Source organism: Salvelinus alpinus, chromosome 31 (genome assembly GCF_045679555.1).
Source record: "Salvelinus alpinus chromosome 31, SLU_Salpinus.1, whole genome shotgun sequence".
Classification (NCBI taxonomy): domain Eukaryota; kingdom Metazoa; phylum Chordata; class Actinopteri; order Salmoniformes; family Salmonidae; genus Salvelinus; species Salvelinus alpinus.
Genome location: NC_092116.1, coordinates 24,980,265 through 24,994,000, shown reverse-complemented (window position 1 = coordinate 24,994,000; position 13,736 = coordinate 24,980,265). Strand labels below are relative to the sequence as shown.

At 44.7% G+C, this 13,736-nt stretch overlaps 1 protein-coding gene across 2 annotated transcripts in view; it reads left to right on the top strand.

The window, feature by feature from the left end:
- Positions 1-13,736, top strand: part of LOC139561920 (mastermind-like domain-containing protein 1) — a 184,439-nt gene that overhangs the window by 131,859 nt on the left and 38,844 nt on the right. For both annotated transcript variants that reach the window (XM_071379353.1, XM_071379352.1), the window contains exon 2: positions 4,910-6,763. In XM_071379353.1, coding sequence (XP_071235454.1) covers positions 4,910-6,763 — 1,854 coding nt within the window. The remainder of the gene's footprint in view (positions 1-4,909; positions 6,764-13,736) is intronic.

Sequence of the window (13,736 nt, the reverse complement as noted above, 5' to 3'; positions counted from 1 at the left end):
TGTCTCTCTATCTCTCTATCTTTCTATCTCTGTCTCTCCATTTCTCTTCTTTGGCGTCATCCAGTGATTCAACCTTCATTAGTCTTTTGGCTGAAGAGTTCTTTAGGAATGTTGATGATCACTGCAAACATCAGAAGAATGCAATGCAATCTTAGAATGCTCCAGAACACTTGGATCCCTTCTGACTACATTCTAGAACCCATGTCATGAAAACAAAGCATCTTACTTCAAAGTTCAAGCCACCACAACTAAAAGACTGTTATCTAACTATGGAATTAGATGAAAGCATCCTGTACCTCTGCATCTCTCTTTGAATAGAATAGAATCCCAATGAGGGGCTTTAGAGTTTGAAGTTTACAGGGGGTTCCAGAGATTTTGGGGATGGGGTTAGGGGGTGTCTTAATCCTTCTCGGGTTGCTCCTGGGGCTCTTGGGGTGAGGGGGGGATGACATTGACCCGTCTGTGGTAATAGAAACAGGCTTCTCAGTCAGTGATCCTTCTTATCCCACTCCTGGCACCAACACACACACACATTTGCACACACACACAAAAGAGCCTACGGATCCCACTTCTGGCACCAGTGTGGATGCAGCTGCAGGGATGAAAGAACATAAACACTAATAAGACAGCAGTGTGTGTGTGTGTGTGTGTGTGTGTGTGTGTGTGTGTGTGTGTGTGTGTGTGTGTGTGCGTGCGTGCGTGCGTGCGTGCGTGCGTGCGTGCGTGCGTGCACATTGGTGACTGGTGGGTTAGCTATATACCAGAGCCCTGAGATCGCTATAGATCTGCCAGACACCAAGTGGGAAGACCATGATAGACTGTATCATCTGTTGAGACTATAGAAAGGTACAATGTTGACAACAGAAAGCTTTATCGACAATAGGAAGCTACAATGTTGACAATAGAACATTTTATTGAAAATAGAAATCTACAATGTCGACAATAGAAAACGACAATGTTGACAATAGAAAGCTTTATTGACAATAGAAAGCTACAATGTTGACAATAGAACACTTTATTGATAATAGAAAGCTACAATGTTGACAATAGAACGCTTTATTGATAATAGAAAGCTACAAAGTTGACAATAGAAAGCTTTATTGACAATAGAAAGCTACAATGTTGACAATAGAAAGCTATAATGTCGACAATAGAAAGCTACAATGTCGACAATAGAACGCTACAATGTCGACAATAGAACGCTACAATGTCGACAATAGAAAGCTACAATTTTGACAATAAGTTTTATCGACAATAGAAAGCTACAATGTTGATAATATAACGTTTTATCGACAATAGAAAGCTACCTTGTCGACAATAGAAAGCTTTATCGACAATAGAAAGCTACAATGTTGACAATAGAAAGCTACAATGTTGACAATAGAAAGCTTTATCGACAACAGAAAGCTACAATGTTGACAATAGAAAGATACAATGTCGACAATAGAAAGCTACAATGTTGATAATATAACGTTTTATCGACAATAGAAATCTACCTTGTCGACAATAGAAAGCTTTATCGACAATAGAAAGCTACAATGTTGACAATAGAAAGCTACAATGTTGACAATAGAAAGCTTTATCGACAACAGAAAGCTACCTTGTCGACAATAGAAAGCTTTATCGACAATAGAAAACTACAACGTTGACAACAGAACGCTACAATGTCGACAATAGAAAGCTACAATGTCGACAATAGAAAGCTACAATGTCGACAATAGAAAGCTACAATGTTGACAATAGAAAGCTATAATGTTGACAATAGAAAGCTACAATGTTGACAATAGAAAGCTACAATGTTGACAATAGAAAGCTTTATTGACAATAGAAAGCTACAATGTTGACAATAGAAAGCTTTATTGACAATAGAAAGCTACAATGTTGACAATAGAAAGCTATAATGTTGACAATAGAAAGCTACAATGTCGACAATAGAAAGCTACAATGTCGACAATAGAAAGCTACAATGTTGACAATAGAAAGCTTTATTGACAATAGAAAGCTACAATGTTGACAATAGAAAGCTACAATGTCGACAATAGAAAGCTACAATGTCGACAATAGAAAGCTACAATGTTGACAATAGAACGTTTTATCAACAATAGAAAGCTACAATGTCGACAATAGAAAGCTACAATTTTGACAATAAAGTTTTAATGACAATAGAAAGCTACAATGTTGATAATAGAACATTTTATCGACAATAGAAAGCTACTATGTCGACAATAGAAAGCTTTATTGACAATAGAAAGCTACTATGTCGACAATAGAAAGCTTTATCGACAATAGAAAGCTACCATGTCAACAATAGAATGCTACAATGTCAACAATAGAAATCTACAATGTTGACAATAGAAAGCTACAATGTTGACGATAGAAAGCTACAATGTTGACAATAGAAAGCTACAATGTCAACAATAGAAATCTACAATGTTGACAATAGAAAGCTACAATGTTCACAATAGAAAGCTACAATGTTGACAATAGAACACTTTATTGATAATAGAAAGCTACAATGTTGACAATAGAACGCTTTATTGATAATAGCAAGCTACAAAGTTGACAATAGAAAGCTACAATGTTGACAATAGAAAGCTTTATCGACAATAGAAAGCTATAATGTTGACAATAGAAAGCTACAATGTCGACAATAGAAAGCTACAATGTTGACAATAGAAAGCTATAATGTCGACAATAGAAATCTTTATCAACAATATAAAGCTATAATGTCGACAATAGAAAGCTATAATGTCGACAATAGAACGTTTTATCGACAATAGAAAGCTACACTGTCGACAATAGAAATAATTAATTTTATGCCTTTGATCTTCTATAGACTTTAATAATTAAGACCACATGAGTTTATATAATGTGTTTGTCATCGAGTGTCTCACTGTGCTGGTACTCTCTTGTAACAGTCATTCTGTTTGATAGTGTCTGATGGTGCTGGTACTCTCTTGTAACAGTCATTCTGTTTGGTAGTGTCTGATGGTGCTGGTAGTCAGTATGTTTGGTGGTGTCTGATGGTGCTGATAGTCATTCTGTTTGGTGGTGTCTGATGGTGCTGGTAGTCATTCTGTTTGGTGGTGTCTGATGGTGCTGATAGTCATTCTGTTTGGTGGTGTCTGATGGTGCTGGTAGTCAGTATGTTTGGTGGTGTCTGATGGTGCTGATAGTCATTCTGTTTGGTGGTGTCTGATGGTGCTGGTAGTCATTCTGTTTGGTGGTGTCTGATGGTGCTGATAGTCATTCTGTTTGGTGGTGTCTGATGGTGCTGGTAGTCAGTATGTTTGGTGGTGTCTGATGGTGCTGATAGTCATTCTGTTTGGTGGTGTCTGATGGTGCTGGTAGTCATTCTGTTTGGTGGTGTCTGATGGTGCTGGTAGTCATTATGTTTGATAGTGTCTGATGGTGCTGGTAGTCATTCTGTTTGGTGGTGTCTGATGGTGCTGATAGTCATTATGTTTGGTGGTGTCTGATGGTGCTGGTAGTCATTATGTTTGGTGGTGTCTGATGGTGCTGATTGTCATTCTGTTTGGTGGTGTCTGATGGTGCTGATAGTCATTCTGTTTGGTGGTGTCTGATGGTGCTGGTAGTCATTCTGTTTGATAGTGTCTGATGGTGCTGATAGTCATTCTGTTTGGTGGTGTCTGATGGTGCTGGTAGTCATTCTGTTTGATAGTGTCTGATGGTGCTGGTAGTCATTCTGTTTGGTGGTGTCTGATGGTGCTGATAGTCATTCTGTTTGATAGTGTCTGATGGTGCTGATAGTCATTCTGTTTGGTGGTGTCTGATGGTGCTGATAGTCATTCTGTTTGGTGGTGTCTGATGGTGCTGGTAGTCATTCTGTTTGGTGGTGTCTGATTGTGCTGGTAGTCATTATGTTTGATAGTGTCTGATGGTGCTGGTAGTCATTCTGTTTGGTGGTGTCTGATGGTGCTGATAGTCATTATGTTTGGTGGTGTCTGATGGTGCTGGTAGTCATTATGTTTGGTGGTGTCTGATGGTGCTGATTGTCATTCTGTTTGGTGGTGTCTGATGGTGCTGATAGTCATTCTGTTTGGTGGTGTCTGATGGTGCTGGTAGTCATTCTGTTTGATAGTGTCTGATGGTGCTGATAGTCATTCTGTTTGGTGGTGTCTGATGGTGCTGGTAGTCATTCTGTTTGATAGTGTCTGATGGTGCTGGTAGTCATTCTGTTTGGTGGTGTCTGATGGTGCTGATAGTCATTCTGTTTGATAGTGTCTGATGGTGCTGATAGTCATTCTGTTTGGTGGTGTCTGATGGTGCTGATAGTAATTCTGTTTGATAGTGTCTGATGGTGCTGGTAGTCATTATGTTTGATGGTGTCTGATGGTGCTGGTAGTCATTCTGTTTGATAGTGTCTGATGGTGCTGGTAGTCATTCTGTTTGGTGGTGTCTGATGGTGCTGATAGTCATTATGTTTGGTGGTGTCTGATGGTGCTGATAGTCATTCTGTTTGGTGGTGTCTGATGGTGCTGATAGTCATTATGTTTGGTGGTGTCTGAAGGTGCTGATAGTCATTCTGTTTAGTGGTGTCTGATGGTGCTGATAGTCATTCTGTTTGGTGGTGTCTGATGGTGCTGATAGTCATTCTGTTTGGTGGTGTCTGATGGTGCTGATAGTCATTCTGTTTGGTGGTGTCTGATGGTGCTGGTAGTCATTCTGTTTGATAGTGTCTGATGGTGCTGGTAGTCATTCTGTTTGGTGGTGTCTGATGGTGCTGATAGTCATTCTGTTTGGTGGTGTCTGATAGTGCTGGTAGTCATTCTGTTTGATGGTGTCTGATGGTGCTGATAGTCATTCTGTTTGGTGGTGTCTGAAGGTGCTGGTTGTCATTCTGTTTGGTAATTCTATGTGTTACTCACCTTCTCTCTTCTCCCTCCAGCTGTCTGGATCACTGAAGAGGAGGCTGACTGCGACCGAGGGGGCCTACCAGGGAGGTTTGCGGCAGGGCCAAGGGCCCGGTAACGGCCCCGGTCTGGGCCCTGGTTCAGGTCTGGGTCTGAACGGTACCTCCTACGGTACCTCCATGACCCAGGGTCCTGGGGTGCCCGCCAAGCGACTCTGCCTGGAGGATGTGACCCTCGCCATGGGTAGCAGCTTCCAGCAGAGTCCTTACTCTGGAGGACAGAGTTCTGGAGGTCATGGAGGTCCTGGAAGTCAGGGGTCACTGGAAGGTAACAGGCTGGGGAATGGTAACTCCGGGCTGGGGTCGCCTTACTCAATGCCCCCTAAGGCGAGTCCAGGGTCTGCGGGTGTTGGTGGAGGACATTTTCACCCCAATGGAAGCTCCTCGTCGGCCCCATCGGTTGAGCAGGAGCTGCAAGATATTCTGGATGAACTGACTAAGAACCCGGATCCGTTGTTGACGGAGTTGGATCTTGACAAGATATTGGGGAATAAAGAGGAGCAGAATCAGAATCAAGGGCATGGGCCGGGGTATATCCACCCACACTCGCCCAAACGCTCCCCCCAGAGACCCACCTCTCACCTGGAGAGCCACCTCACCCGTTCCCCAGGCTTTCCCCAGGCCGGGTCTCCCCAAATAGGCCCGAGTCCGGCTGGAGCTCCCTACTCCATCCCCCACCCCTCCAAACCAGTCCCCTCACCCCTATCGGCCTCTCCTCATCACTCCTCTTCGTCGCAGAATCAAGCTCGTTCTCCAATGCTCTCAGCCGCCCTTTCGTCTCGACCCGGTTCCACGTGGCACGAAGTATCGCGAGCCCAACAGCTCCAGCAAATGGCGTCCAACTCCAACAAACACCTTTCCTCTAACACCCCTATCCAGCAGAACCAGTCCCAGAACCAGACCCAGGCCTCTATCCCTCCTCTATCCCAGCAAGGCTCACCCTGGGGCGGCCAGAAACTGCCCAACCTCCCCAACTCCTCCCCGCTCCACCAGCAACCATTCAGCCCGGCTGGAAGCATCCAGAGCCCACAGGGATCACTGAGTCTCCCATCCGCTGGTCCTTCACCACCCTACCACCCAGAGAAGCTAGGCAGTCCGGCTATCGCCCAACCCCCCTTCAGCCCACAGAGTACCCTGCTACCTGGAGGAACGACCACCACATCCAGCACTTCATCCAACATCCAGGGGTCCCAGGCCAACTACATGCCCAGCGGAGTTGCACCGACATCGGGCGCCACAAGGCCCTCGCCCCCCTACAGGACGGACAAGCCCCATGTTAGTCCGTTGCTTCAACCCCAGCCTCAACCTCAACCCCAGAACCAAACCCAAACCCAACATCCACATCCATACAGCACCCAGAACGGGTCAGGACCCAACAACAATATGTCTAGCCAGCTCTACAAAGCCATGACTGCAGGTCAACCCAGCAGCCTCAAGCTACTAATGCAACAACAACAACAACAGTCGAACACACAGCAGCTACAGACTAACGCCCAGCTAGGACAACACCCGTCCATGTCCAAACCAGGCAGTGTACCCCACCAAGAACCCCCATACTCCTTCACTAACACCAAACCCCTTCGCCACTTTGACCCCAACCCGGACCACCATGGAGGACAGCAACAGAAGATGGGGGGAGGGGGACCCCCTGGACAGGGACCCCCCAACCCCATGGCAGGTTATCGGGGAATGCAGCATGGGGGTGCTGCCGGAACAGCAGCATCTGTAGCAGCGAACCACGCCCATTTATTGCAGCAGAGGATGCAGCAGATGGCAGCGATGCAACAGGCCACAGCAGGAGCCTTGGGAGGGCCACAGCACTGTAGAGAGGTGAGTCATGATTGGCTGATTCTTCTTTCTGGTTGCAGTAAATTGAGAGGCGATTGGCTGGTTCTACTTCCTGGTTGCAGTATGTAAAGAGGTGATAGGCTGGCTATACTTCCTGGCATGTAATGGTCATTGGGCCATACTGTAAAGCGGTGAGAGATTGGCTGATTCTACTTTCTGGTATGTGAAGAGGTGATTGGCTGGTTATACTTACTGGTCACAGTATTGGTTTACACTAATAACAGTGCCACAAACATGTCAGTGCTTCTTCCTGTTATCCCAGAGTATTAATCTGGTTGTTACACAGACTGAGGGGTTTTCACTAGTTACCACAGCCACAAAGTCCAAATTGGCTATATCATAAAAATTCATGAAAACAAAAATGTGCTTTTTGGTCTTAATTTAAGGTTAGGCATAAGGTTAGCAATGTGGTTAAGGTTAGGATTGAGTTTAGGTTTAAAATCAGAAATTGTAGAAATGGGCGGGATTTATGACTTTGTGGCTGTGGTAACTAGTGACGACCAGGCTGAGGTCATGTCTGTGTTGTGTTGGGTTACTCCTCTAGCTGTCTGTTTAGGGAACTGCTGTCTACTGCAGTTGTTCTAGCTGTATTATCTGGTGGTTAGGGACTGTGGAGCTCTGCTCTGTGAAAAGGCAGTTATATGAGGTGGGGAGTAGTGTTGAGGGGGGAGAGAGAGGACAGGAGAGGTGGGGGTGTAGGGGGGAGAGAGAGGAGGGTTACTTAGAGCCAAGAGGGGGACACCCTGCTGTTTCTAAGAGGGGGGAAGGAGAGAAGAAAAGACGAGTCAGGAAGATAGAGAGTGAGTGAAGAAAGGGATGGAGGAAAGTGTGTGTGTGTGTGTGTGTGTGTGTGTGTGTGTGTGTGTGTGTGTGTGTGTGTGTGTGTGTGTGTGTGTGTGTGTGTGTGTGTGTGTGTGTGTGTGTGTGTGTGTGTGTGTGAATAGAGAAGTCAGGAAGATGGGGGGACTGTTTGAGGGAAGAGGGGACTGTTTGAGGGAAGAGGGGACTGTTTGAGGGAAGAGGGGACTGTTTGAGGGAAGAGGGGACTGTTTGAGGGAAGAGGGGGACTGTGAAAAGAAAGCTGAGGGAGGGAAGGCAACAGAGAATTGAAGGGGGGAGTGTGTGAGATGAATCATGTGGAGGACAGAACAGACTAGAGGAAGAACACCCAAACTAGGGAAGAATGCTGACTGTCCCCACTTCTTTTGACTAGGGCTCATACAGTAGGACACTATATAGCGAATAGGGTTCCATTTGGAACGCAGACACACTTCATCCCAGTGTTCACCGTCATGTATTCAATGTACATGGATAGAAGAGCCCTATTCCACACTATTGTTAGTCCCCTACTTACTATCTACTAAAGACAGAAGGATGGATGGAGAGGGAGGGAGGGAGGGATTAAAGGGCTATGAGAGAGAGAGGTGGGGGGTAGAGAGAGAGAGAGATGAGGGGTAGAGAGAGAGAGAAAGAGATGGGGGTAGAGAGAGAGAGAGAGATGGGGGTAGAGAGAGAGAGAGAGATGGGGGTAGAGAGAGAGAGATGGGGGTAGAGAGAGAGAGAGAGATGGGGGGTAGAGAGAGAGAGAGAGATGGGGGTAGAGAGAGAGAGAGAGATGGGGGTAGAGAGAGAGAGATGGGGGTAGAGAGAGAGAGATAATTACTTGACACATTGGAAAGAATTAACAAAAAAACAGAGCAAACTAGAATGCTATTTGGCCCTAAACAGAGAGTACACAGTGGCAGAATACCTGACCACTGTGACTGACCCAAACTTAAGGAAAGCTTTGACTATGTACAGACTCAGTGAGCATAGCCTTGCTATTGAGAAAGGCCGCCGTAGGCAGACATGGCTCTCAAGAGAAGACAGGCTATGTGCACACTGCCCACAAAATGAGGTGGAAACTGAGCTGCACTTCCTAACCTCCTGCCCAATGTATGACCATATTAGAGAGACATATTTCCCTCAGATTACACAGATCCACAAAGAATTCGAAAACAAATCCAATTTTGATAAACTCCCATATCTACTGGGTGAAATTCCACAGTGTGCCATCACAGCAGCAAGATTTGTGACCTGTTGCCACAAGAAAAGGGCAACCAGTGAAGAACAAACACCACTGTAAATACAACCCATATTTATGTTTATTTATTTTAACTTGTGTGCTTTAACCATTTGTACATTGTTACAACACTGCATATATATAATATGACATTTGTAATGTCTTTATTGTTTTGAAACTTCTGTATGTGTAATGTTTACTGTTCATTTTTATTGTTTATTTGACTTTTGTATATTACCTACCTCACTTGCTTTGGCAATGTTAACACATGTTTCCCATGCCAATAAAGCCCCTTGAATTGAATTGAATTGAGAGAGAGATGGGGGGTAGAGAGAGAGAGAGAGATGGGGGGTAGAGAGAGAGAGAGAGAGAGATGGGGAGGAGAGAGAGAGATGGGGGGAGGAGAGAGAGAGATGGGGGAGGAGAGAGAGAGATGAGGGGAGGAGAGAGAGAGATGAGGGGAGGAGAGAGATGGGGGAGGAGAGAGAGAAAGATTGGGGGAGGAGATAGATGGGGGAGGAGAGGAAGAGAGAGAGAGAAAGAAAGATGGGGGGAGGAGATAGATGGGGGAGGAGAGGAGAGAGAGAGAAAGACATTGTCGTCCTACAAGAAACATTGTACACACACAGCACAGTTTTCTAAAGCCCTGTTCTGTGGTGTGAACTCAGTAAGACAAGACAGGGGTTTCCTGGCAAAATCAGCTTTCTCGTATTTGTTGACTCAAGTGGGGTTTCCCTCCCTCCCACACACACACACACACACACACACAGATGGGGAGAAGAGAGAGAGAGAGAGGAAGAGAGAGATGGGGAGAGGGGAGAGAGAGATGGGGAGAGGGGAGAGAGAGATGGGGAGAGAGAAGAGAGAGATGGGGAGAGGGGAGAGAGAGAGAGAGGAAGAGAGAGAGAGGAAGAGAGAGAGAGGAAGAGAGAGAGAGAGAGAGAGAGAGAGAGAGAGAGAGAGAGAGAGAGAGAGAGAGATGGGGGGAGGGGAGAGGAGAGAGAGGAAGAGAGAGACAGAGAAAGATGGGGGGGGGGGAGAGGAAGAGGGAGAGAGAGAGCGAGAGAAAGACATTGTCATCCTACAAGAAACATGGTATAGAGGAGAAGGACCCACTGGTTGCCCTCTAGGTTACAGAGAGCTGGTAGTCCCATCCACCAAACTACCAGGTGTGAAACAGGGGAGAGTCTCAGGGGGTATGCTCATTTGGTATAGAGCAGACCTAACCCACTCTATTAAATTAGTTAAAACAGGAACATTTTACATTTGGCTATCAATGAATAAGGAAATGATCTCAACAGAGAAACATGTCCTCATGTGTGCTACCTATATCCCCCCAATATAATTCCTATACTTAACGATGACAGCTTCTCCATCCTGGAGGGGGCGATCAACCATTTCCAGGCCCAGGGACATGTACTAGTCTGTGGAGACCTAAATGCCAGAACTGGACAAGAACCTGACACTCTCAGCACACAGGGGGACAAACACCTACCTGGGGGTGACAGCATTCACTCCCCCCATATGCCCCCCTAGACACAACTACAACAACATAACCAACATAAACGGGTCACAGCTCCTGCAGCTCAGTTGGACGCTGGGTATGTACATAGTTAATCAACTAGTTAATCTTCGAGGGGACTCCTATGGTAGGTACACCTATAGCTCATCTCTTGTCAGCAGTACTGTAGACTACTTTTTCACTAACCTCAACCCAGAGTCTCTTAGAGCGTTCACTTTCACCCCTATCAGATCATAGCAAAATCACAGTCTACTGGAACAGAGCAATACTCAATCATGAGTCATCAAAGCCAAAGGAACTGAATAATATTAAGAAATGCTGTAGATGGAAGGAAAATAGGGTGGAAATCTACCAAAAAACTATTAGGCAACAACAAATTCAATCCCTCTTACACAACTTCCTGGATAAAACGTTCCACTGTAATTGTGAAGGTGTAAACTTGGCAGTAGAAAACCTAAACAGTATATTTGACCTCTCAACTTCCCTATCACATATAAAAATGTCAAGCAGACAACCTAAGATAATGACCAACAATGTTTGATGAAAAATGCAAAAACCTAAGAAAGAAATTGAGAAACCTATCTAATCAAAAACATAGAGACCCAGAAAACCTGAGCCTACACCTTCACTATGGTGAATCACTAAAACAATACAGAAATACATTATGGAAAAAGAAGGAACAGCACGTCAGAAGTCAGATCAATGTAATTGAAAAATCCATAGAATCTAACCACATCTGGGAAAATTGGAAAACTCTAAACAAACAACAACACGAAGAGTTATCTATCCAAAACAGAGATGTATGGGTAAACCACTTCTCCAATCTTGTTGACCCTATAACAAAGAACAAACAGCAAAAACATATACATGATCAAAAACAAACCTTAGAATCAACTATTAAAGACTACCAGAACCAACTGGATTCTCTAATTACATTAAATGAACTACAGGACAAAATACAAACCCTCCAACCCAAAACAGCCTGTGGTGTTGATGGTATCCAAAATGAAATTATAGAATATACAGACCACAAATTCCAATTGGCTATACTTAAACTCTTTAACATCATCCTCAGCTCTGGCATCTTACCCAATATTTGGAACCAAGGACTGATCACCCCAAATTTGACCCCAATAACTACTGTGGGATATGCGTCAACAGCAACCTTGGGAAAATCCTCTGCATTATCCTTAACAGCAGACTAGTTCATTTCCTCAGTGAAAACAATGTACTGAGCAAATGTCAAATTGTCTTGTTACCAAATTACCGTACGACAGACCACGTATTCACCCTGCACACCCTAATTGACAAACAAACAAACCAAAACAAAGGCAAAGTCTTCTCATGATTTGTTGATTTCAAAAAAGCTTTTGACTCAGTTTGGCATGAGGGTCTGCTATACAAATTGATGGAAAGTGGTGTTGGGGGAAAAACATACAACATTATAAAATCCATGTACACAAACAACAAGTGTGCGGTTAAAATGGGCAAAAAAACACACAATTCTTTCCACAGGGCCGTGGGGTGAGACAGGGATGCAGCTTAAGCCCCACCCTCTTCAACATATATATCAACAAATTTGCGAGGGCACTAGAACAGTCTCCAGCACCCGGCCTCACCCTACTAGAATCTGAAGTCAAATGTCTACTGTTTGCTGATGATCTGGTGCTTCTGTCCTCAACCAAGGAGGGCCTACAGCAGCACTTAGATCGTCTGCACAGATTCTGTCAGACCTGGACCCTGACAGTAAGTCTCAGTAAGACAAAAATAATGGTGTTCCAAAAAGGTCATTTTGCCAGGACAACAAATACAAATTCTAAACATCAGGTGCACAGGTAACTTCCACAAAGCTGTGAACGATCTGAGAGACAAGGCAAGAAGGGCCTTCTATGCCATCAAATGGAACATAAAATTCAACATATCAATCAGGATCTGGCAAAAAATACTTGAATCAGTTATAGAACCCATTGCCCTTTATGGTTGTAAGGTCTGGGATCTGCTCACCTACCAAGAATTCACAAAATGGGACGAACACAAAATTGTGACTCTGCATGCAGAATTCTGCAAAAATATCCTCTGTGTACAACGTAAAACACCAATTAATGCATGCAGAGCAGAATTAGGCCGATACCCGCTAATTATCAAAATCCAGAAAAGAGCCGTTAAATTCTACAACCACCTAAAAGGAAGCGATTCCCAAAACTTTCATAACAAAGCCATCACCTACAGAGAAACACACACACACACGAAACACGCTCACAGACACACACACACAAAACACACTCAGAGACACACACGAAACACGCTCACACACACAGACACACACACACTAAACACGCTCACAGACACACACACACACACACGAAACACACTCACAGACACACACAAAACACGAAACACACTCACAGACACACACACGAAACATGCTCACACACACATACGCACGAAACACGCTCACAGACACACACACACACAAAACACACTCAGAGACACACACGAAACACGCTCACACACACACACACATACACACACACACGTAATACGCTCACAGACACACACACACGTAATACGCTCACAGACACACACAAAACACGCTCACAGACACACACACAAACGGAACACGCTCACAGACACACACGAAACACGCTCACAGACACACACACACACATACGAAACACGTTCACAGACACACACACAAACGAAACACACTCACACACACACAGACACACACACACACACACAAAACACACTCAGAGACACACACGAAACACGCACATGTTTCACACATGAAACACGCTCACAGACACACATGAAACACGCTCACAGACAGACACGAAACACGCTCACAGATACACACACACACACAGAACACGCTCACAGACACACACAAACAAGCTCACACACACACACACACACACACAGAACACGCTCACAGACACACACACATGAAATACGTTCACAGACACACACACACAAGAATCACGCTCACAGACACACATGTGAAATACACTCACAGACACACATATGAAATACAGTCACAGACACACGAAATACTCTCACAGACACACACGAAACACGCTCACAGACACACACAAGACACACTCATAGACACACACACACACACATGAAACACACACACACACACACACACATATGAAATATGCTCACAGGCACACACACACACACAAAACACGCTCACAGACACATGAAACACACAAAACACGCTCACAGACACACACACACACACACACACACACACACAAAACACGCTCACAGACACACACACACACACACACAAAACACGCTCACAGACACACACACACACACACGTAATACGCTCACAGACACACACACACGTAACACGCTCACAG